Source organism: Amia ocellicauda, chromosome 4 (assembly GCF_036373705.1).
Source record: "Amia ocellicauda isolate fAmiCal2 chromosome 4, fAmiCal2.hap1, whole genome shotgun sequence".
NCBI classification, from domain to species: Eukaryota; Metazoa; Chordata; class Actinopteri; order Amiiformes; family Amiidae; genus Amia; species Amia ocellicauda.
In genome coordinates, this window is record NC_089853.1 from 49,094,410 (window position 1) to 49,120,456 (window position 26,047).

Below are 26,047 nucleotides of genomic sequence, written 5' to 3' on the forward strand. Positions count from 1 at the left end.
ACTTTCAAATCCCATCCTGTTCCAAAGTGTCCCAATGACTATAGAGCCATATGCTTACCCTACAGTTATCAGTATTGGGCTCTGATGTATTCTATGGTGTTTGAAATTATTTGGTGCTGAAATTTTCGTTAACTGCAGTAATGCTCATTATTATTCCTCTTCTGATGTACATAGTATGTGTCCGTAAACATCAGGACCCAAGTTGTCCAAATGTCCTGATGCAACCAAGACACGTTATATGGCTCTAGAGCATGCAATGGCAGAATGGTACATTGGCATTGAGGCTTTCTGAAGGTGATTTTAAACATCATATTGTTATATAGTGAAACTACAGCAGTTTTTGTTTATTTTTTAAGTTACCCTTTAAGTGCACAGTAAGCAGTAAACAATGACTTAATCTCCTGTAATATTTATTTTTTCACCTGCTGCAAAACTCGGCTCTTCTGTGTATTAACAGTATTTTAATGCATTGAAGTTCTTTGGTTCACAATTTTAATGACCCAGTTGTCAAATTTCTTGCAGAAAGTAATTTTAAATTTGCTTTAGTTGGCATCTTTTCTCCATTACCTTTTTAAATAGTGTCTTAAATGTATATAGATTCCAGTCTCATTCAGCAGTAAATTACAAATTAGGACAACAGAAAATAATGAAAGTCAGTTTGCCTTAAGTTACCCAAGGTTATACAATGATTTAAATCAGTGGTTCCCAACTCTGGTACTGGGGACCCCCTACCCTGCTGTTTTTTTGTTCTAACTGAGCCCCCAGTTACTTAATTGAACCCTTAATGTAACTAATAATTTCCTAAATCAGAGCATTTTAATTATTTTAAACACTATGGGTTTTAAGTTAAAGGGATACTTCGGTATTTTGGAATTTTAGCCAGATGTCTTTCTCACCGAATCTTTTTGAATTCTGTGCATCCAGGTAGAAGAAATTTGTAAATCAATGGTCACAAAAAGCTAACTCTCAAAAGCTGGATGATACATATTTTAAATACTCAAAAGCTTGGCCATTTGTCATTTGTAGTCTTACAATACTATAAATAGTAAATAAATAGTTCAATAAATTCATTAATATACTGGTAATCATAAGAAATGAGTTTACACATACTTCCTTATTTATGGACTGCTTCTGGTTCCACCTGCGCTCTGTGTTTTCATTCGCGCACAGTGAGCTTATCTTTGCATCGACCCCATCACAGCTGATGAAATGCATAGTTCAGCGAGATACAGTGGCTTTCAAAGTATTCACCCCTTGGACTTCTCAAATCCTTTTAAAAATATTCATCAAATTACTTTTGATTTTGTATAGACTTGTAGAGAATACAGTACAGATGTGCTATCCACACAGCTTTTGTGTAGTTAAAAGTTCTGTTAGCCGGCTTTTGAGAGTTCAGTTTCTTCAATCTAGATGCACTGAATTAAAAAGGTTTCCATGGATTCGTATGACTCTGGGTGAATAAGACATCGGTCTAAAATGCCAAAATACCGAAGTATCCATTTAAATATAAAGTTGGATATGGAACTTTTTATCAGTGACACAATTTAAAAAGTAAAATGTAAGTAAATTATTAATTCAATTAAGCCTTCAATTAAGTAATTGAGAGCTCAGTTGGAACAAACTTGATTGCTGTAATCATAAAGACATGATCAGCTTCAGTAAATAGTGTTAATTTTAGTAATGATTGATAACATATGCAATTATTATTTTAAAATTACCTCTTTGTAACCAAACTTCAAAAAGGGATTTGATTAAATATGTGAAGTTTCATATCAAATTGAGAGATGCCACTCAAACTTTTGCCCTTTTTTCCTCCAGGTCCCATGAGCTCCGGTCGAAGGTGGTTTCCCTGCAGCTCCTCCTGTCGGTTCTCCAGAGTGCGGGCCCCGTGTTTCGAACACATGAGATGTTTGTCAATGCCATCAAGCAGTACCTTTGTGTGGCCTTGTCCAAGAATGGCGTTTCCTCTGTGCCTGATGTATTCGAGCTCTCCTTAGCCATTTTCCTCACTCTATTGTCCAATTTCAAGATACACCTTAAAATGCAAATAGAGGTATGACATTTCACTCAAATCCTTTAGGTTATCCTATTACATAATCCGTTTACTAAAATAAACATACAAGTTTAGATTTCTCTAAAGGCTATAGATTTTATTGTTGTTTAATCCTCTATGGTTCAGATTCAACATTCTTTGATAAATTGTGACCTTCTCTTGTATTAAACAGGTTTTCTTCAGAGAAATCTTTTTGACCATCCTGGAGACGTCTTCAAGTTCATTTGAGCACAAGTGGATGGTCATTCAGACACTAACCAGGATTTGTGCAGGTAAATTAAAATGTCTTCTGCTGGTATGGTTAGAGCAAATGTTTTTACTATACATAATATTTTGTTGAAAGGGGAACTAGTATCTGATGTAAATAATTGTCTAATTTACAGTTTTGTGAGTGGGGAAAAACTGAAGTAGTTTTGTTTACGCTACTGCTAATATATTTACATCTGCTTCTTTGCTAACTCTATAACTGTATGATGTTTATCAGCTCTATAATTCTCCATGTTACAGATGCCCAGTGTGTGGTGGATATCTATGTAAACTACGACTGTGATTTAAATGCTGCTAATATTTTTGAGCGGCTTGTAAACGACCTGTCGAAAATTGCCCAAGGGAGAAGCGGTCAGGAGCTTGGAATGACCCCTTTACAGGTATGCAAATATGCCTCCAATTAAAATAACCTAAGGCAATGAACACATTTCCATGGATAACAACAGTACTTAGGATAAGAATAAGAATGGCTCAGTGTGTACATGATTGCTTGTAAGCTTGGAAGGACTTGTTACACAACTGCATGAAACTGTTAAGTGTTTAAGAGGGCAAAATGGTTATAGATGGCATGTTCAACATGTCTCAACAGTGAATTTGTCACAACACATTTGTTTGAGCTGGCCAAATAATTTGAGTATCCCATATGTTTGGTAGGAGGTCACTTAAGTATCAGACCTTAATTCCTGAATGTTCAATGTAAACATTGTAATTGACTGTTATGTTGCTGAATGCTGTTCAGACAATCCATATACCCTTGTTCAAAGCATGTTCTGGTAACCAGATGTATTGTTACAGGAGTTAAGCTTAAGGAAGAAAGGTCTTGAATGTCTGGTGTCCATTCTGAAGTGTATGGTGGAATGGAGTAAAGACCTGTATGTCAATCCAAATCTACAGGCTAACCTTGGTAAGTATAGTATGCTCTAAATTGAACTTAAAACCTTATCCTCATGTTGTTATGAATCTCTGCAGTAGTGGTCAGTATGATTATAAATTGAAGTAATTATTCTAACAATCATTGACACTTTTTAATTTATTATTCCACATGTTGGAAAACACCAATAACTATATATTTGACTGTGTTCTTAGGTACTGTTGCATCATTGTGGCTTATAACTGTATAATAAAGAGTGAGGATTTCAGTTGTAATTTTAATTTCAAGAACACTGTTGATATAAAATTGAGCTGACCCATAGTGACTGGAGTTGTGGTAGGTGATGAGCCACAAGGTGACTTTGAGATTCATATCTGTAATATAATATCCAGAATCTTGCTCAGTATTGTCAAAATATGTGTACGCACACATCCTCCGCAGGCCAGGAGAGGTCATCTGAACTGGAGAGTGCAGAGAACAAGCCCCTGGACTCCCTGGCACGTAGAGACAGTGCCAGCTCACTGGACTCCACTGTGTCCTCTGGCATCGGCAGCAGCGGGACCCATGCCTCCCTGGCAGATGACCCTGAGCAGTACGAGGTCATCAAGCAGCAGAAGGAGATCATTGAGCATGGCATCGAATTGTGAGTACCCTCCTCAGGAGTTTGAACTTCATCCTTTTTTCTCTCCAAGAAAGTACCCAACCCACTATAAATCATTATCACTATAAGTTTGCTGCCTTCCTTCCTGAGATACATGCTCATTATTATTCCTGTTTTTAATTATTAGAATCCACATTTTCTTGGACGTCTATAGCTAGTATGACAGTCTTAGTTTTGCCTCCATTCATTGGCAGGTTTAATAAGAAACCAAAGAGAGGGATTCAGTACCTGCAGGAACAGGGAATGCTGGGAGTGACACCAGAAGATATTGCACAGTTTCTGCATCAAGAAGAGCGGTTGGACACGGTGAGTTCTCATATATGTTGAGTCAAACAAGCAGAGGTCCACTGGGGTCCTGAATTAACAAAGACAACCTTAGTTTCCTAAAATGTATATTTTATAGCATAATCACAAAAAGTAACCAGGAAGTCAGATGAGCAAATATATTTTTTGTAGCTTTACCTTAATCAAAATATTTAAATTAATATTTCACATTTAAAAAAAAAAAAAAAAAAAAGTAGTTTGGGTGGAACATACCAGGACTATAAAAGTCAAAGTGCTTTTCACTACCACTATGTTTGTACATGCATGCCCATTTTATGCTGAAAGTTTATGGGAAAACTATCAAACAAAATGGTGAAATTTTTATACTCTATATACACTCAACTAAAGGATTATTAGGAACACCGGTTCACATGGCAGTTGCTTCAATGCATTTAGGGGTGTGGTCCTGGTCAAGACAATCTCCTGAACTCCAAACTGAATGTCTGAATGGGAAAGAAAGGTGATTTAAGCAATTTTGAGCGTGGCATGGTTGTTGGTGCCAGACGGGCCGGTCTGAGTATTTCACAATCTGCTCAGTTACTGGGATTTTCACGCACAACCATTTCTAGGGTTTACAAAGAATGGTGTGAAAAGGAAAAACATCCAGTATGCAGCAGTCCTGTGGGCGAAAATGCCTTGTTGATGCTAGAGGTCAGAGGAGAATGGGCCGACTGATTCAAGCTGATAGAAGAGCAACTTTGACTGAAATAACCACTCGTTAAAACCGAGGTATGCAGCAAAGCATTTGTGAAGCCACAACACGTACAACCTTGAGGCGGATGGGCTACAACAGCAGAAGACCCCACCGGGTACCACTCATCTCCACTACAAATAGGAAAAAGAGGCTACAATTTGCACAAGCTCACCAAAATTGGACAGTTGAAGACTGGAAAAATGTTGCCTGGTCTGATGAGTCTCGATTTCTGTTGAGACATTCAGATGGCAGAGTCAGAATTTGGCGTAAACAGAATGAGAACATGGATCCATCATGCCTTGTTACCACTGTGCAGGCTGGTGGTGGTGGTGTAATGGTGTGGGGCATGTTTTCTTGGCCCCTTAGTGCCAATTGGGCATCGTTTAAATGCCACGGCCTACCTGAGCATTGTTTCTGACCATGTCCATCCCTTTATGACCACCATGTACCCATCCTGTGATGGCTACTTCCAGCAGGATAATGCACCATGTCACAAAGGTCGAATCATTTCAAATTGGTTTCTTGAACATGACAATGAGTTCACTGTACTAAACTGGGCCCCACAGTCACCAGATCTCAACCCAATAGAGCATCTTTGGGATGTGGTGGAACGGGAGCTTCGTGCCCTGGATGTGCATCCCACAAATCTCCATCAACTGGAAGATGCTATCCTATCAATATGGGCCAACATTTCTAAAGAATGCTTTCAGCACCTTGTTGAATCAATGCCACGTAGAATTAAGGCAGTTCTGAAGGCGAAAGGGGGTCAAACACAGTATTAGTATGGTGTTCCTAATAATCCTTTAGGTGAGTGTATACTGATCCCGTATCTATATCTATATCTCGTCCTTCAGCCCTAGTCTAAATTAATCTAAAATATAGCACACCTTGGATCAGACCTTGTGCCTGTTGTGAGTGCTGCAGCAGACCCACTGATGCTCAGACCTAAAGCGATTTTTAGTTTAATTTGAAAATGAGATTCTGTATTAATATTTTCAGATGCCTTTGGTTTTTAGAGTGATTTATTTAAGGCATGCTCACAAGATTTAATATCAAATAGCTGTGGACAGTGAATCACAGTGAAAACATTCTTCACAACTGGATTGCCAGAAATCTCATGTGAGATGCCCATTAGTGGCAATGCAATCCGTTAAGTTCATACGTACTGTCTCTGGGAGTAAACTGCTCATTCCATAGGTGTCATCTGTGTGGCAAATAAGAAAATGCTGCACTGCTGTGGCCTACAGTTCTAGGCCCCAGGAGAAATATGGAATTTGAAATGAAATAGAACCAATGCTTCGAACACCAAACAAAATATCATTATTGTTGGTTGAGCTGTATATCACTCAATGGCTGTCAAAGACCGTTATGGGCAGTACTGTCCTCGCTACTATTTACAGCCTTTGTTCTGACTTTACACCATGTAGGATATTTCCTGTGATTTCTCTACTCTCTCAGACACAAGTGGGGGAGTACCTGGGGGAAAATGTCCGCTTCAACAAGGAGGTGATGTACTCCTACGTTGACCTGCTAGATTTCTGTGGGAAAGACTTTGTGTCAGCTCTGCGCATATTCCTCGAAGGTTTCCGCCTGCCTGGTGAGGCACAGAAAATCGACCGGCTGATGGAGAAATTTGCCGCTAGATATCTGGAGTGCAATCAGGGGTAAAGTATCAGTGCTAAAAGGGCTTTGGCACATAATATGCAAACTCTTTATTGTTTTTTGATATGATACCCATTCAGAGTTCTGGTCCATTACTTTCACTGATTATTATTAACTCTGTCAACTGAGCAGAAAAAACATGTTAAAGGCAAACAAAAATGTATATATTTTGATATTATTAGTATTACAGTGAGATATAAGGTTGCTCTTAAAGGGAAGAGAGGGAATAAAGGTATTCTATAATGGGAATGTGGAATTCCACTACATGTTTAGGTTATATTACATTAATTCTTCTTTTTAAACAGAATAACCCTACCTATCTGGAGAAAATAAACCATAAATAATCCATGACACCAGCTATACATCTAGATCAGTGGTTCTCAAAAGCACAGAAATGACCCAACCAGGAAAAAAAACAAAAAACTTGTGTACGAATGTGTCTGTCTTCTGCAGTACAAGATCCGTACCTGAAAAATGCAGTAGGTGGCAGCACTATGAACAAACATCTGAATACTAGGACCATATGTGAGCAATTGTTCTGGACACAAGCTAACATAACTTCACAACAAACAAAAAAGTGAATGGAACTTATATTATTGAGATAATTTTCAAAATAGAAGATTGGCATTTCAACCAATGTACGTAATGTGACTCTTTTAGTTTTTCTGCGGTGAACACTGTTATTGTTATCATATTAAATACATGAAACCCTCATCTATAGTCACCGCAACACATTGTGACTTTTTGAAGATGATCAATCATTATATAAACACTTTTTGGGAGGGATTCTGCGATCGCTAGCTTTCAAATTAATTAACACTATTCTTGCAGCTCTAACTGTGACAACTTCAATTTGCAAGTTTTTTTTTCACTATTTTAGACATACTGGAAATCACACAGATAAGTTAAAGATGTCTAATGTGTCCTTCATGTGCTTAAACCCCATTAAAACTTCCAGTTACACAATGCTAATGTCTGACACATGTTGCAAATTAAAGATGTATTTTAATTTTAAATTAATGGGTTTATTGAAGTTACATATTTTGAGATGAAGAAAAGTTTTTTTTAAATCATTAGAATCACTGGTTATCCAGTGTGGAACTTCAATCTGTAGGATATCTCAAAATGCTGCATTTGTCAATTCACAATTTTGCACTACGCCTAATCCTGCAGCAGTGGTTCTTGTGAAGAGATTTGTCTTTTTGCAGGTTTCATGAGTACAACTAAGAATGATCTCTTAAAAGATAATAAAATGTAATTTGTAATTGTTTATCTTCCAACAGGCAAACTCTCTTTGCAAGTGCAGACACAGCTTATGTTTTGGCATACTCCATCATCATGTTAACCACAGATCTTCATAGCCCTCAGGTATGACAAAATTCCTGGTGTTTTGAGATGGCAGGTTGAGAGCAGAGTGACTTTGGGACCTGCACTAGGAGCTGATGAGCTTGTAGGGCAGCATGTGATCTATAGGCTTATAAAACTGAAATGTCTTTAGAACTGGTCTGCTATTTAAATACAACGTAACAATGTTAGTTTCTTAAGAATTATATGGTACACAAATAAGGGATTGTCTTGACAACAGCTTATCCTTTCTAGGTTGATTAGTGTGCTTATGTTGGAATAACTAAAGTAGGTTTAAGTAAAGGTGTGACACCTAAAGCAACAATAGGTTCACTTAGATGTTCTGCATTTTATGTTTTGGAGTTAGTGAAAACAATTTGCCCCCGCTCACATTTTATGAAACTGCTGAAATACAGTGCATCCGGAAAGTATTCACAGCGCTTCACTTTTTCCACATTTTGTTATGTTACAGCCTTATTCCAAAATTGATTAAATTAATTATTTTCCTCAAAATTCTACAAACAATACCCCATAATGACAACGTGAAAGAAGTTTGTTTGAAATCTTTGCAAATGTATTAAAAATAAAAAACAAAAAAAAGCACATGTACATAAGTATTCACAGCCTTTGATCAATACTTTGTTGAAGCACCTTTGGCACCAATTACAGCCTCAAGTCTTTTTGAGGATGATGCTACAAGCTTGGCACACCTATTTTTGGGCAGTTTCTCCCATTCTTCTTTGCAGGACCTCTCATGCTCCATCAGGTTGGATGGGGAGCGTCAGTGCACAGCCATTTTCAGATCTCTCCAGAGATGTTCAATCGGGTTCAAGTCTGGGCTCTGGCTGGGCCACTCAAGGACATTCACAGAGTTGTCCTGTAGCCACTCCTTTGTTATCTTGGCTGTGTGCTTAGGGTCGTTGTCCTGTTGGAAGATTAACCTTCGCCCCAGTCTGAGGTCCAGAGTACTCTGGAGCAGATTTTCATCCAGGATGTCTCTGTACATTGCTGCATTCGTCTTTCCCTCGATCCTGACTAGTCTCCCAGTTCCTGCTGCTGAAAAACATCCTCACAGCATGATGCTGCCACCACCATGCTTCACTGTAGGGATGGTATTGGCCAGGTGATGAGCGGTGTCTGATTTCCTCCAGACATGAGTTCAATCTTTGTTTCATCAGACCAGAGAATTTTGTTTCTCATGGTCTGAGAGTCCTTCAGGTGCCTTTTGGCAAACTCCAGGCGGGCTATCATGTGCCTTTTACCGAGGAGTGGCTTCTGTCTGTCCACTCTACCATACAGGCCTGATTGGTGGAGTGCTGCAGAGATGGTTGTTCTTCTGGAAGGTTCTCCTCTCTCCACAGAGACTCACTGGAGCTCTGTCAGATTGACCATCGGGTTTTTGGTCACCTCCCTGTGCTTTGTGCTCTGACATGCACTGTTAACTGTGGGACCTTATATAGACAGATGTGTCCCTTTCCAAATCATGTCCAATCAACTGAATTTACCACAGATGGACTCCAATCAAGTTGTAGAAACATCTCAAGGATGATCAGTGGAAACAGGATGCATCTGAGCTCAATTTTGAGTGTCATGGCAAAGGCTGTGAATACTTATGTACATGTGCTTTTTTTGTTTTTTATTTTTAATAAATGTACAAAGATTTCAAACAAACTTCTTTCACGTTGTCATTATGGGGTATTGTTTGTAGAATTTTGAGGAAAATAATTAATCCATTTTGGAATAAGGCTGTAACATAACAAAATGTGGAAAAAGTGAAGTGCTATGAATACTTTCCGGATGCACTGTATTCATCATTCGTCAATATTAGAATTAGATTTTTTGTTCTGTAGAGCTTCCTTATATGGTGATGCTCATCTAAAACTACTTCACAGTGAAATGTAATATAAGGGGGAAAAATTTAAGAAGAAGTCAGTATAATATGGATACAGTGAGGGAAAAAAGTATTTGATCCCCTGCTGATTTTGTATGTTTCCCCACTGACAAAGAAATGATCAGTCTATAATTTTAATGGTAGGTGTATTTTAACAGTGAGAGACAGAATAACAACAAAAAAAATCCAGAAAAACGCATTTCAAAAAAGTTATAAATTGATTTGCATGTTAATGAGGGAAATAAGTATTTGACCCCTTCGACTTAGTACTTGGTGGCAAAACCCTTGTTGGCAATCAAAGAGGTCAGACGTTTCTTGTAGTTGGCCACCAGGTTTGCACACATCTCAGGAGGGATTTTGTCCCACTCCTCTTCGCAGATCCTCTCCAAATCATTAAGGTTTCGAGGCTGACGTTTGGCAACTCGAACCTTTAGCTCCCTCCACAAATTTTCTGTGGGATTAAGGTCTGGAGACTGGCTAGGCCACTCCAGGACCTTAATGTGCTTCTTCTTGAGCCACTCCTTTGTTGCCTTGGCTGTGTGTTTTGGGTCATTGTCATGCTGGAATACCCATCCACGACCCATTTTCAATGCCCTGGATGAGGGAAGGAGGTTCTCACCCAAGATTTGATGGTACATGGCCCCATCCATCATCTCTTTGATGCGGTGCAGTTGTCCTGTCCCCTTAGCAGAAAAACACCCCCAAAGCATAATGTTTCCACCTCCATGTTTGACGGTGGGGATGGTGTTCTTGGGGTCATAGGCAGCATTCCTCCTCCTCCAAACACGGTGAGTTGAGTTGATGCCAAAGAGCTCGATTTTGGTCTCATCTGACCACAACACTTTCACCCAGTTCTCCTCTGAATCATTCAGATGTTAATTGGCAAACTTCAGACAGGCCTGTACATGTGCTTTCTTGAGCAGGGGGACCTTGCAGTCACTGCAGGATTTCAGTCCATCACGGCGTAGTGTGTTACCAATTGTTTTCTTGGTGACTATGGTCCCAGCTGCCTTGAGATCATTAACAAGATCCTCTCGTCTAGTTCTGGGCTGATTCCTCACCATTCTCATGATCATTGAAACTCCACGAGGTGAGATCTTGCATGGAGCCCCAGACCGAGGGAGACTGACAGTTAATTTGTGTTTCTTCCATTTGCGAATAATCGCACCAACTGTTGTCACCTTCTCACCAAGCTGCTTGGCGATGGTCTTGTAGCCCATTCCAGCCTTGTGTAGGTCTACAAACTTGTCCTTGACATCCTTGGACAGCTCTTTGGTCTTGGCCATGGTGGAGAGTTTGGAATATGATTGATTGATTGCTTCTGTGGACAGGTGTCTTTTATACAGGTAATGAGCTGAGATTAGGAGAGAGTGCTCCTAATCTCAGCTCATTACCTGTATAAAAAACACCTGGGAGCCATAACTCTTGCTGATTGATAGGGGTTCAAATACTTATTTCCCTCATTAACATGCAAATCAATGTATAACTTTTTTTAAATGCGTTTTTCTGGATTTTTTTGTTGTTATTCTGTCTCTCACTTTTAAAATACACCTACCATTAAAATTATAGACTGATCATTTCTTTGTCAGTGGGCAAACGTACAAAATCAGCAGGGGATCAAATAATTTTTTCCCTCACTGTATATGGTTGAGATACTTATCACCTAATGTAGTCCCTGGTATGTTAGTTATGGTCTGTATCAGGGAAGGCTGTATTTTGGCTGCATCTGTAGAGCCCTGAAAGTATCAATGAGATTTGGTGAGCCTGAATTATACAGGATAACTTCAACCTCTACATAGGCTGCTGGGCCTATAGACAGGGAGGGAGCAGTAATAATAGTAGAATCAGTTTGCTTATACAACATCTAAAGGAATGGTGATGCACATTTTATGTTTAGTTGTGACTAATACATATTGAATTCCAGTGTTCCCTCTCCGCTTTCTAGACAGTGAGAACTGTTAAATAATAAGTGGGGAAACCTGAGAGATGTAAAGTGTATTTTTGTTTTTCATCCACATGCAGCAGAACAAATTACTTTCAATAGTATGTGTTATACATTTTAGATCTTTAAAAAAAAATAAAAAAAAATTCAAATGTACATTTAAGTTTGTATTCTTTCAAAAAGTATGTTTCTTCACGAATGCTGTGACTCACTTGAAAAATGTTTGCGTGCCAGGTTAAATTCTGATTTTAATTGCAAGTTGTGGAATATCAACTGGATTTATATATTTTTTTAAATAAAGCTTTGCATTGTGAGCTTAAATGGTTAAAATTTTGAGTTCTATGATTATGACTATGATTCCAAGCATATATTAAGCTATATAGCACCTGTAGTCTTTCTTGACTTGCTGTCTATCTAGCCATCCATCTAAAACAGATCTGTATATGCACAGGTAAAGGTTTGTTTAACATTTGAATTTGTGTGAGACCATGTAGAGATAAACCTTTCACATTTTCTTGTCAACCAGGTTAAAAATAAAATGACCAAGGAGCAGTACATCAAAATGAATCGGGGAATCAATGACAGCAAGGATCTGCCCCAAGAGTATCTCTCTGCAATATATGATGAGATTGCTGGCAAGAAAATCGCAATGAAGGAGAGCAAAGAGTATTCAATCACACCAAAGTCCAGTAAACAGAGTGAGTCTGAGACATGCAGATCTATGAGTCTGATGGCTTGGATTACTTTACAAGTTGTAGTCATAACATGCAGTGTATAGGAACACTGGCTAAAATAAGCAATAGAGCAAAACCAGGCAGGGATGAATTCCATTCCAAACTGCTGAATCGGCTGTATTTCTGTAGGAAGGGCAGATTTTCATGTAATTTACAATATTTGAGATGTTTCAAATTTGTTACCTGAGATTGAAGCAATGTATATAGGGTTTTGTTTTTTATCATAAAAAATATGCATCTTTACTTTGTCAGTATGGTTTAGTAGATTTGAACTATCACTATTGCACTCCTCAGTATTATGTTTTTTATTTCAATATACATGTATAGGTCTTTGTGTGTGTATATATATATTTATGTAAACATTATCTTATTGAAGATCTGTATTAACATTCTCATGCTCAGTGTGCTCAATAACACTGTCCTCTCAGATGTGGCCAGTGAGAAGCAGAGGAGGCTGTTGTATAACTTGGAAATGGAACAAATGGCAAAAACAGCCAAAGCGTTAATGGAAGCAGTAAGCCATGCACAGGCCCCCTTCACCAGCGCCACCCACCTGGAGCACGTTAGACCCATGTTCAAAGTAAGTCTACTTTCACACTGTCTGGGCATATTATCCAGGGAAATTAATAAGGATATAAATACAACAATATTAAACGGGATAACAACATGCAAAAAAGTATTTCAATCTATGAAAAAACAAAGTACTGAGTTCAGAAAATAAATAAGAAATCAGTAAATTAATTAATGTCCCCAGAGTAAGAAGTTGAGCTGTGTTAAACAGTTTGATTGCTGGGCAGATATTCAGAAGTAGTCCCGAATCTAACAATATTCATGCAGTGTGATGTTTTCTCTTTTCTAAATGGAAACCATTTCACAGTGTTTGAATACTAAATGTTACTCACATGGAAAGAATATATTTTGATTTTATATAATTTTCAAACAACCCTAAATACAAATTACAAAACATTTTCTCTTTGGTGGCTTGACAGCCATATTTCAATGCTGTTTTTATAATAATTATCAAGAAGTAATTAAGTAGTAGTCCCAGAATGTTAAATGTTAAACTTGTTACCAGTCTTCTGTTCTGTTTTGCTGTTTATTTATCATTGTTTACACAACAATTTCTGTGATCACCAGTTTGATTTGATTGTACAAATCTTGTACAATTAAGAAAAAATATAACTGCAATATATATATTTTAAATATAATAAAATAAACTAGACACACATGAGAGGGGATATTAAAATACACTAGTTTAGAAAATATATATTGAGGAGAGCTTTATGCATTGCAGTGAAGATTTCCACAATGTATTTTTAAATTTATTTTCTGGGTGTGTCTTGGTAAGGCTTAGTAATATCTACATAAGAGTAGTATCTACTGCCTGCTAAACAGGATCTTGACTGCTGTTTATTTAAAACTGTTTTAGAGATGAGAAGGCACTTGACCCTGCCCTTAAAGACATGCTGCTGAGAGATGTGCTTTTGCTTTAGGAATGTGGCTGTAAACCAGCCTTTATTTGTATGTATTGTATGCATTTCTGTGTGGTTAATCTTCAGTACTTCAGCATTTTCATGTTAAAACTGTGTAAGATAGCATTGTTCATATGTTATATATGAATTAATATTTATTTAGTCAGAGACTCAATTCAATTGTGGATTAGGCCCCTGCATTTTACACCCAATTATGGAAGCTATATGGAGAAGCTAGTTTAGGTTGCATAGAATCTGCAGTCAGCAACATGTAAGCATTGCTTTCTCCAGCTGGTGTGGACCCCCCTGCTCGCTGCCTTCAGTGTGGGCTTACAGGATTGTGATGACCAGGAGGTGGCTTCCCTGTGCCTGGAGGGGATCCGATGTGCTGTGAGGATAGCCTGTATATTTGGGATGCAGGTAAGCACAATGGGGGCGCTTTCCGAATACAGTACACTAGGTCCTAACATACCTCCCGTCCTGAACCACACACCGCAGTGTCTTAATATGCGTGCTAGAAAGTTAGCCGGGATCAGCAAAAAGTCTGAAACAAATGCATTATTACAGGTTGCGATGCAAACGTAGGCTGATTTGGTGGTTCTTCACATCCTACTGAATATGTACAGTTATTATTTTTGTTATTGTTATTTTTCTAGCTTGAGAGAGATGCATACATTCAGGCTCTGGCTCGCTTTACTCTGCTAACAGCCAGTTCCAGCATCACAGAGATGAAACAGAAGAATATTGATACTATAAAGACACTGATCACAGTGGCCCACACTGATGGCAACTACCTTGGAAATTCTTGGCACGAGGTGAGTAAAGGCATTGAAGAAATCATTGAAACCATGGAAACTTGTGATTAGAAGAGATCAGATGTCTGAAGAGCTTTGGAAGGATGGGGAGTGAATTACAGATCACAGAGGAATGACTCATGAGGATGTTCTAAAGTGTTTCCCTAACAGATAATATATATAATATATGTTAACTCAACATAAGAGTAACACCTTGTAGTAACTGTCAGTAAAATAAATATTCTTGAGGAAGATCTTAAGCTAAAATACTTCATCATGCACTTCCAGAGATGTTATTTATGCATATTTGTAAAATCCATTATTAATTCCTAACCCCATGATTATACTTTTTTGCATTTTGGTAATTAACGTTGTTTGCTTACAGATCCTTAGATGCATCAGTCAGCTGGAGTTGGCTCAGCTGATTGGAACAGGTGTGAAGACGCGCTACATCTCCGGGGTGGTCCGGGAAAGAGAGGCCAACATTAAAGGGTTCCCATCAGGCAGTGAAGAGTTCATGCCTTTAGGTCTAGGTAAGGCCAGTATATACTTCAGATGTATTTTAAATGGTCCTGACTTTCTCCTTCTTTGTTTTTCCTGTTATCAAATATAAAAACAGAAAAGGTAATTGTGAAAGTTCAGGCACAAAGCTGAAATTGCACACAGCTGTTTGTAAAGAGTTTTTAAGTTCTGCAGTTTCCATTCCATATTGTCAAATTAAACAAAATAGATTAAAGGAGCTTAAAAAGAGATCACATGAATGGAGTTGGATCTCATTAGTTGCCATCTTTCTTGTTTTTTTTAGGGAATCTTGTAGGTGGTCCAGATAAGAAGCAGATGGCCAGTATTCAGGAGTCAGTGGGAGAGACGAGTTCCCAGAGTGTGGTTGTGGCAGTCGACAGGTAAGAGTGTTTTAAAGCTGGAACTCTCATAGGAGAATGTCCATTTGCACAGAAATTGTAATGTAGAACTAGAAAGTAGCTCCTAGTATTTTCAGGACACTGTAGGAGGCATAAGCTTCCAAGTAATTCTTATAACAGCTGGGTTGTGGGAGAACATTGGCATTGACATATGTCAATTGCATTAAATCTTATTATCTATAAAATGGAACACAATGAAAAAATTGATTTCGTTCTATTTAAGCATTTGGCAAATTATCCAATGAAAATGAAAAACCAAAAATGTCTCGTGTTCTTGAAACTGGATTTGGAGTTTCTCCACAATTATTTCATATGTTGAGACATTTCCCCCAGTTGAATTCAAATAGTTGTAGTAGTATTCAACACCAACTTCAAAAATACTGTTTAATATAATGGAAAAATTAAGAGATTTCTATCCAAGAATTAGAAGGATTGTTTTTGCATAATTATACAATAAGAATATTTTTCCTACTTCTCCTGGAATGGTGCTGAGTGTTCCCTTTTGTATGAATCTCCATGGGTTTATTTTCTCTCCATCAACCCTCCTTCTGCACAACTTGGAGTTCCTCCATAGGAAAAAGGCATAAGTGCAGAGCTGAATCTGTATTTTTACAGCACCAGACTGTCAGAGCAACAGTCTTGTTCACAGTAAAAGCAAAATATATCTTCATCCAAAAAGTTGTTTGCATTTGCCAACAAATCCTCATACATTCTAATTGTAGCTAAACCAGCAGATATTTTGTGCATATTTTATTTTAGTTCAAATTCTATTTTTAATAACGTGTGTGTGTGTGTGTGTGTGTATATATACACTCACCTAAAGGATTATTAGGAACACCATACTAATACTGTGTTTGACCCCCTTTCGCCTTCAGAACTGCCTTAATTCTACGTGGCATTGATTCAACAAGATGCTGAAAGCATTCTTTAGAAATGTTGGCCCATATTGATAGGATAGCATCTTCCAGTTGATGGAGATTTGTGGGATGCACATCCAGGGCACGAAGCTCCCGTTCCACCACATCCCAAAGATGCTCTATTGGGTTGAGATCTGGTGACTGTGGGGCCCAGTTTAGTACAGTGAACTCATTGTCATGTTCAAGAAACCAATTTGAAATGATTCGACCTTTGTGACATGGTGCATTATCCTGCTGGAAGTAGCCATCACAGGATGGGTACATGGTGGTCATAAAGGGATGGACATGGTCAGAAACAATGCTCAGGTAGGCCGTGGCATTTAAACGATGCCCAATTGGCACTAAGGGGCCTAAAGTGTGCCAAGAAAACATCCCCCACACCATTACATTACATTACAGATTGTGAAATACTCAGACCGGCCCGTCTGGCACCAACAACCATGCCACGCTCAAAATTGCTTAAATCACCTTTCTTTCCCATTCAGACATTCAGTTTGGAGTTCAGGAGATTGTCTTGACCAGGACCACACCCCTAAATGCATTGAAGCAACTGCCATGTGATTGGTTGATTAGATAATTGCATTAATGAGAAATTGAACAGGTGTTCCTAATAATCCTTTAGGTGAGTGTGTGTGTGTATGTATATATACACTCACCTAAAGGATTATTAGGAACACCATACTAATACTGTGTTTGACCCCCTTTCGCCTTCAGAACTGCCTTAATTCTACGTGGCATTGATTCAACAAGGTGCTGAAAGCATTCTTTAGAAATGTTGGCCCATATTGATAGGATAGCATCTTGCAGTTGATGGAGATTTGTGGGATGCACATCCAGGGCACGAAGCTCCCGTTCCACCACATCCCAAAGATGCTCTATTGGGTTGAGATCTGGTGACTGTGGGGCCCAGTTTAGTACAGTGAACTCATTGTCATGTTCAAGAAACCAATTTGAAATGATTCGACCTTTGTGACATGGTGCATTATCCTGCTGGAAGTAGCCATCAGAGGATGGGTACATGGTGGTCATAAAGGGATGGACATGGTCAGAAACAATGCTCAGGTAGGCCGTGGCATTTAAACGATGCCCAATTGGCACTAAGGGGCCTAAAGTGTGCCAAGAAAACATCCCCCACACCATTACAGCACCACCACCAGCCTGCACAGTGGTAACAAGGCATGATGGATCCATGTTCTCATTCTGTTTACGCCAAATTCTGACTCTACCATCTGAATGTCTCAACAGAAATCGAGACTCATCAGACCAGGCAACATTTTTCCAGTCTTCAACTGTCCAATTTTGGTGAGCTTGTGCAAATTGTAGCCTCTTTTTCCTATTTGTAGTGGAGATGAGTGGTACCCGGTGGGGTCTTCTGCTGTTGTAGCCCATCCGCCTCAAGGTTGTACGTGTTGTGGCTTCACAAATGCTTTGCTGCATACCTCGGTTGTAACGAGTGGTTATTTCAGTCAAAGTTGCTCTTCTATCAGCTTGAATCAGTCGGCCCATTCTCCTCTGACCTCTAGCATCAACAAGGCATTTTCGCCCACAGGACTGCTGCATACTGGATGTTTTTCCCTTTTCACACCATTCTTTGTAAACCCTAGAAATGGTTGTGCGTGAGAATCCCAGTAACTGAGCAGATTGTGAAATACTCAGACCGGCCCGTCTGGCACCAACAACCATGCCACGCTCAAAATTGCTTAAATCACCTTTCTTTCCCATTCAGACATTCAGTTTGGAGTTCAGGAGATTGTCCTGACCAGGACCACACCCCTAAATGCATTGAAGCAACTGCCATGTGATTGTTTGGTTAGATAATTGCTTTAATGAGAAATTGAACAGGTGTTCCTAATAATCCTTTAGGTGAGTGTATATACACACACACACACACACACACACACACACACACACACACACACACACACACACACAGGCGTAGCCAAAAGTATTGGTACCCTTGCATGTTATTATTATAATGCACCATTCACCGTGAAAAGTGTTGAAATTAAAATATCTTTTGTCGTCCATACATGCATGTCTTTGATTTGCAGTGGAACAAAACAAAAAAGCTGTGAAAAGAACTGAATTCTTGCTTATTCCATAAAGGCATTCTAAAATGGCAAGAACTCACTGTTTTATGTCACTGTGTGTATCACACTGAACATGGAAAAGAGAAGGAAAACCAGTTGTCTTGAGGAGGTTAGAAAGAAGGTAATAGCCAAGCATGGTCCGACAAGACCATCTCTAAAGAGCTTGATGTTCCTGTGAGCACTGTTGCCAATATTATTAAGAAGTTTAAGGCCCATGGGACTATAGCCAACATCCCTGGACGTGACTGCAAGAGGAAAATTGACCCAAGAATTAAGAGAAGGATTGTTCGAATGGTGGAGAAAGAACCAAGGAAAACTTCAAAACAGCCTGACTGGAGTTTGCGAAAATGCAAGTGGACAAGCCACAGTCCTGGGAGAATGTCCTTTGGACAGATGAAACAAAAGTAGGAGCGTTTTGGTAAATCACAACTCCATGTTTACAGGGAAACAAATGAAGCTTTCAAAGAAAAGAACACCATCCTTACCATGAAACACGTAGGAGGCTCAGTGATGTTTTAGGGTTGCTTTGCTGCTTCTGGCACTGGGTGCCTTGAATCTGTGCAGGGCAAGATGAAATCAGAAGACTATCAAGAATTTTGGAGCAAAACATACAGCCCAGTGTCAGAAAGCTCTGTCTCAGTCACAGGTCATGGGTCCTCCAGCAGTAAAATGACCTGAAACATACCTCAAAAAGCACCCAAGAATGGTCTTCTGTGAGTCCTGATCTAAATCCCATTGAACATCTGTGGAAAGAGCTGTAACTCACAGTTGGGAAAAGGCACCCATCAAAGAAATGATCAGTGTATAATTTTAATGGTAGGTGTATTTTAACAGTGAGAGACAGAATAACAACAAAAAAATCCAGAAAAACGCATTTCAAAAAAGTTATACATTGATTTCCATGTTAATGAGTGAAATAAGTATTTGACCCCTTCGACTTAGTACTTGGTGGCAAAACCCTTGTTGGTAATCACAGAGGTTAGACGTTTCTTGTAGTTGGCCACCAGGTTTGCACACATCTCCAAGTCATTAAGGTTTCGAGGCTGACGATTGGCAACTCGAACCTTCAGCTCCCTCCACAGATTTTCTATGGGATTAAGGTCTGGAGACTGGCTAGGCCACTCCAGGACCTTAATGTGCTTCTTCTTGAGCCACTCCTTTGTTGCCTTGGCTGTGTGTTTTGGGTCATTGTCATGCTGGAATACCCATCCACGACCCATTTTCAATGCCCTGGATGAGGGAAGGAGGTTCTCACCCAAGATTTGATGGTACATGGCCCCATCCATCATCTCTTTGATGCGGTGCAGTTGTCCTGTCCCCTTAGCAGAAAAACACCCCCAAAGCATAATGTTTCCACCTCCATGTTTGACGGTGGGGATGGTGTTCTTGGGGTCATAGGCAGCATTCCTCCTCCTCCAAACACGGTGAGTTGAGTTGATGCCAAAGAGCTCGATTTTGGTCTCATCTGACCACAACACTTTCACCCAGTTCTCCTCTGAATCATTCAGATGTTCATTGGCAAACTTCAGACGGGCCTGTACATGTGCTTTCTTGAGCAGGGGGACCTTGCGGGCGCTGCAGGATTTCAATCCTTCACGGCGTAGTGTGTTACCAATTGTTTTCTTGGTGACTATGGTCCCAGCTGCCTTGAGATCATTAACAAGATCCTCCCGTGTAGTTCTGGGCTGATTCCTCACCATTCTCATGATCATTGAAACTCCACGAGGTGAGATCTTGCATGGAGCCCCAGACCGAGGGAGACTGACAGTTAATTTGTGTTTCTTCCATTTGCGAATAATCGCACCAACTGTTGTCACCTCACCAAGCTGCTTGGCGATGGTCTTGTAGCCCATTCCAGCCTTGTGTAGGTCTACAAACTTGTCCTTGACATCCTTGGACAGCTCTTTGGTCTTGGCCATGGTGGAGAGTTTGGAATCTGATTGATTGATTGCTTCTGTGGACAGGTGTCTTTTATACAGGTAATGAGCTGAGATTAGGAGCACTCCCTTTAAGAGAGTGCTCCTAATCGCAGCTCATTACCTGTATAAAAGACACCTGGGAGCCATAACTCTTGCTGATTGATAGGGGATCAAATACTTATTTCCCTCATTAACATGCAAATCAATTTATAACTTTTTTGAAATGCGTTTTTCTGGAATTTTTTGTTGTTTTTCTGTCTCTCACTTTTAAAATACACCTACCATAAAAAAAAAATATATATACACTCACCTAAAGGATTATTAGGAACACCTGTTCAATTTCTCATTAATGCAATTATCTAATCAACCAATCACATGGCAGTTGCTTCAATGCATTTAAGGGTGTGATCCTGGTCAAGACAATCTCCTGAACTCCAAACTGAATGTCTGAATGGGAAAGAAAGGTGATTTAAGCAATTTTGAGCGTGGCATGGTTGTTGGTGCCAGACGGGCCGCTCTGAGTATTTCACAATCTGCTCAGTTACTGGGATTTTCACGCACAACCATTTCTAGGGTTTACAAAGAATGGTGTGAAAAGGGAAAAACATCCAGTATGCGGCAGTCCTGTGGGCGAAAATGCCTTGTTGATGCTAGAGGTCAGAGGAGAAGGGGCCGACTGATTCAAGCTGATAGAACAGCAACTTTGACTGAAATAACCACTCGTTACAACCGAGGTATGCAGCAAAGCATTTGTGAAGCCACAACACGTACAACCTTGAGGCGGATGGGCTACAACAGCTGAAGACCCCACCGGGTACCACTCATCTCCACTACAAATAGGAAAAAGAGGCTACAATTTGCACAAGCTCACCAAAATTGGACAGTTGAAGACTGGAAAAATGTTGCCTGGTCTGATGAGTCTCGATTTCTGTTGAGACATTCAGATGGCAGAGTCAGAATTTGGCGTAAACAGAATGAGAACATGGATCCATCATGCCTTGTTACCACTGTGCAGGCTGGTGGTGGTGGTGTAATGGTGTGGGGCATGTTTTCTTGGCCCCTTAGTGCCAATTGGGCATCGTTTAAATGCCACGGCCTACCTGAGCATTGTTTCTGACCATGTCCATCCCTTTATGACCACCATGTACCCATCCTGTGATGGCTACTTCCAGCAGGATAATGCACCATGACACAAAGGTCGAATCATTTCAAATTGGTTTCTTGAACATGACAATGAGTTCACTGTACTAAACTGGGCCCCACAGTCACCAGATCTCAACCCAATAGAGCATCTTTGGGATGTGGTGGAACGGGAGCTTCGTGCCCTGGATGTGCATCCCACAAATCTCCATCAACTGGAAGATGCTATCCTATCAATATGGGCCAACATTTCTAAAGAATGCTTTCAGCACCTTGTTGAATCAATGCCACGTAGAATTAAGGCAGTTCTGAAGGCGAAAGGGGGTCAAACACAGTATTCGTATGGTGTTCCTAATAATCCTTTAGGTGAGTGTATGTACACAAGTTGTGATATATTTATAACTTGGGAGATGTTAAAAATAATTACTGTATAAGACTGTTTTATTGTTTATCCATTAAAGATTGCAGAACACAAGTTCTACTTTAAAATATTTACATTTTAATATATTATCTGGAAAAAATGTTATTTGGCACTTAATAATACAAGGGTCCCTTTTTTGTTTTATATGAACTAATAACACTGCCTTTGTTAATCATTGATTGCTGACCCCCCTCAAACTTTAAACCCTTATCCCACCTAGGCATAACATTATTACCACAATTTAAGTCTTCCATAAAAGATTGTGTTCCTTTTGCAGGTACCAGGATATGGAAATATATCTCTCCAGAAATATAGGAAATGTTATTTTTATAGTTAGATATGTCTGAGTTTTATGATGGTTCTTTCCATGCTTCATAAAAAAATGTAACATTGTTTTCACTACTACAGTTAAGATTGATTTGTATGTTGTTTCAAGTAGACATTGGAAAGTGAGCTCCCCCTGTGGTTTGAGAGGCCATGCACAGCACAGAGATCTGTACATCATTTATAAATATAGACAATGTGAAATTAATAGACATGTTACAGTATCTAATATATCTAATATATAAAAATTAAAATTTGGTATTTTCTCTTTAAGAATATTCACGGGATCTACAAGACTAGATGGAAATGCAGTTGGTAAGTATGGAGTAATAGAATGCCTAATAAAAGAAAATCAAGAAGACACACGTGGCAGTGCTGAAGTAGTTTTGAAAAGATGATTAAAACACGAACACAGGAAATATAAGAGAAAGTAGATGCCTTCTACAACTTAAAGCATGACTGGGTTGATGGCATTTATATCACCCTTTCATAGGCTTAATTATAATGTAAATTAGTAGCATGTTCGAAAATCAAATCCTGATGCTAGTTGGCTGCCTGTTTCACTAGGATTAGATAAACAAGATCCAACTCTCCAGGGCTGGTTCCATAAACATAAACTAAGTCATAATAACGATAGATTATTATTATTATTATTATTATTATTATTATTATCATTTTTATTTCTTGGCAGATGCCCTTATCCAGGGCGACTTACAACATAAGTGCAAAACAAAGTGCAAAAATACAGTTAAGTACAAGGCATCAAACATTACAAATTCAAATTTACATTAAACATAGCAATTCAAAATAATACATTTTACAACTTCCAATTTATACAGTTAAGTACAGTAAGGGCGGACATACATCCTGGAAAGTAAAGCTAAGTGCTGTCAAGATGTAAGGTACGCAGATACTCAATTAAATTGGTTGCATAAAAAGGTCTTTCCCTAGACTAGTCTTACTTAGTCAATCACACACTCAATTCCACACTTCATGTGGAACCATGTGTTTTTGTTTATTGAACTAAAGACTCACAATGCTCAGAGTATTTGACTTGCAATACTTTAATGCGCTATACAAGAAAGAGACAGATATCTGACTTCATATTTTGGGATTTATAGCTTGGGATATCCAGAGGGTAAAGTTATAGCCATCCTCAAAAAGCACACTTGCTTTTCCAATTGATAAAGCCTTATACATATACAGAACCTTGTGTGTACAGGTGATTGAGACTTGTGTCCATTGCAGTTGATTTTGTGCGTTGGCTGTGTGCGGTGTCGATGGATGAGCTGGCCTCCCCTCACCATCCTCGGATGTTCAGCCTGCAGAAGATTGTAGAGATCTCCTATTACAACATGAACCGCATCCGACTGCAGTGGTCAAGGATCTGGCAGGTCATTGGGGATCACTTCAATAAGGTTAGAGATGTTGAACTGTTGGTTTAAATTGTGAAAATCTCAATTATAACGTACTACGTTGTTCTTTTTAAATGTGTCTGTATGGTCTTCCTTATGTGTTCAAGATTTTAATGTTAAACAGCAGAGCTGTAAATCAGGTCCAGATATTAAACTATAATTGATGCTCACCAACATTTTTTCAGTTAAATGCTTTGTGATTTATTTTAATGATAGGCTCTACATAAAATGCATCTCTTACTCTTATTAAAAAATTGATAATGTTCTGCCAAATGGGCTTACAAAATGATCCCATTTGAAATATGGTATTTCATGATTTATATTTCTCTGACCAATTTTCAGTGATCTTTCTGGTTCTTTCTCCAGGTGGGGTGCAACCCTAATGAGGACGTAGCAATTTTCGCAGTAGACTCTCTGAGGCAGCTGTCCATGAAGTTCTTGGAGAAAGGAGAGCTGGCAAACTTCCGCTTCCAGAAGGACTTCCTGCGGCCGTTTGAGCACATCATGAAGAAAAACAGGTGAGGGGTGACTGAGTGTGCGCACTTGTGTAGCCTGCTGCCTTAAGGGTCTAATTGCTCACTCTTTCTGAAATAAGAGTGCTTTATATTCACATATGGTATATGTTTTTTTATGTTAAACACAAATTATTTGTTATCTCAACACAGTGTCTGCGTTGTCAATGATACCCTCGATGTATTCTATGAGCTTACACCATGCAAAATAAATCTATGGAATAACCACACTGACAAACCATTTTTGTATATAGACTAATGTTACTGTTTTGCCTAGAAATTGACTTGACCTAAAGGAGGAAATGGATGTGTATTTTTAAACCTAATGAAAAACACTTATTTCAGAAAGAGTGAGCAATTAGACCTTTTAATAATGTGTGAGAAAAATAAGTACACAATGCCTTAGATGTACACTGATCAGCCATAACATTATGACCACCTGCCTAATATTGTATAGATCCCAAAACAGCCCTGACCCGTCAAGGCATGGACTCCCCACAGATGCTCGATTGGATTGAGATCTGTGGAATTTGGAGGCCAAGTCAACACCTTGAACTCGTGATTCATCAGACCAGGCCACCTTCCTCCATTGCTCCATGGTCCAGTTCTGATGCTCACGTGCCCATTGTAGGTGCTTTTGGCAGTGGACAGGGGTCAGCATGGGCACCCTGACTGGTCTGCGGCTACTCAGACCCATACGCAATAAACTGCGATGCACTGTGTGTTCTGACACCTTTCTATCAGAACCAGCATTAACTTTTTCAGCAATTTGAACTACAGTAGCTCGTCTGTTGGATCGGACCACACGGGCCAGCCTTCGCTCCCCACGTGCATCAATGAGCCTTGGCCGCCCATGACCCTATCGCCGGTTCACTGCTTTTCCTTCCTTGCACCACTTTTGATAGGTACTGACCACTGCAGACCGGGAACACCCCACAAGAGCTGCAGTTTTGAAGATGCTCTGACCCAGTCGTCTAGCCATCACAATTTGGCCCTTGTCAAAGTCGCTCAGATCCTTACGCTTGCCCATTTTTCCTGTTTCTAACGCATCAACTTTGAGGACAAAATGTTCACTTGCTGCCTAATATATCCCACCCACTGACAGGTGCTATGATAACGAGATTATCAGTGTTATTCACTTCACCAGTCAGTGGTCATAATGTTATGGCTGATCGGTGTATGTATTATGGCAGTTATGGGGGGGTATGTCCAGCATTGTGGGGCTCAGGAAACACAAGACAGGGTTACAGTGCAAAAGATGTTGATTTATTCACAGACCCGAGTGCTCCTAAACAAAATGACATACAAAACTCCAAAACAAAACCTAACTCTTATTTGTGTCTAAGCTACACATAAACACAGCATTTAAATCACATTGGATTCAATTACATGTATAGTTCAACGGCCCTTTCTTTGCATTTTCCATATTGTTTTCTGAAATTGATGATGGTGTGTTTCAGATCTCCTACCATCCGAGATATGGTGATCCGCTGCATTGCTCAAATGGTCAACTCTCAGGCTGCAAACATCCGCTCCGGCTGGAAAAACATATTTTCCGTCTTCCACCAGGCTGCCTCTGACCATGACGAGACCATCGTGGAGCTGGCTTTCCAGACCACGGGACACATTGTTGGTAATTATACCTCACCCTGGCTGCTCTGCCTGAGATAGCATGGTGAA

The 26,047-nt window shown here is 39.4% G+C and overlaps 1 protein-coding gene across 1 annotated transcript in view; it reads left to right on the forward strand.

Annotated features, from left to right (window-relative positions):
• arfgef2 (ADP-ribosylation factor guanine nucleotide-exchange factor 2 (brefeldin A-inhibited)) overlaps positions 1 to 26,047 on the forward strand; it is a 74,665-nt gene that overhangs the window by 40,228 nt on the left and 8,390 nt on the right. Inside the window, exons 10-27 of the mRNA XM_066702668.1 lie at positions 1,819 to 2,053; positions 2,226 to 2,325; positions 2,561 to 2,700; positions 3,116 to 3,224; positions 3,633 to 3,834; positions 4,047 to 4,158; positions 6,329 to 6,534; positions 7,816 to 7,900; positions 12,236 to 12,407; positions 12,872 to 13,023; positions 14,207 to 14,335; positions 14,572 to 14,730; positions 15,095 to 15,242; positions 15,515 to 15,611; positions 22,715 to 22,755; positions 23,689 to 23,858; positions 24,222 to 24,373; positions 25,828 to 26,000. Of these exons, the coding sequence (XP_066558765.1) occupies positions 1,819 to 2,053; positions 2,226 to 2,325; positions 2,561 to 2,700; positions 3,116 to 3,224; positions 3,633 to 3,834; positions 4,047 to 4,158; positions 6,329 to 6,534; positions 7,816 to 7,900; positions 12,236 to 12,407; positions 12,872 to 13,023; positions 14,207 to 14,335; positions 14,572 to 14,730; positions 15,095 to 15,242; positions 15,515 to 15,611; positions 22,715 to 22,755; positions 23,689 to 23,858; positions 24,222 to 24,373; positions 25,828 to 26,000 (2,582 nt within the window). The remainder of the gene's footprint in view (positions 1 to 1,818; positions 2,054 to 2,225; positions 2,326 to 2,560; positions 2,701 to 3,115; positions 3,225 to 3,632; positions 3,835 to 4,046; positions 4,159 to 6,328; positions 6,535 to 7,815; positions 7,901 to 12,235; positions 12,408 to 12,871; positions 13,024 to 14,206; positions 14,336 to 14,571; positions 14,731 to 15,094; positions 15,243 to 15,514; positions 15,612 to 22,714; positions 22,756 to 23,688; positions 23,859 to 24,221; positions 24,374 to 25,827; positions 26,001 to 26,047) is intronic.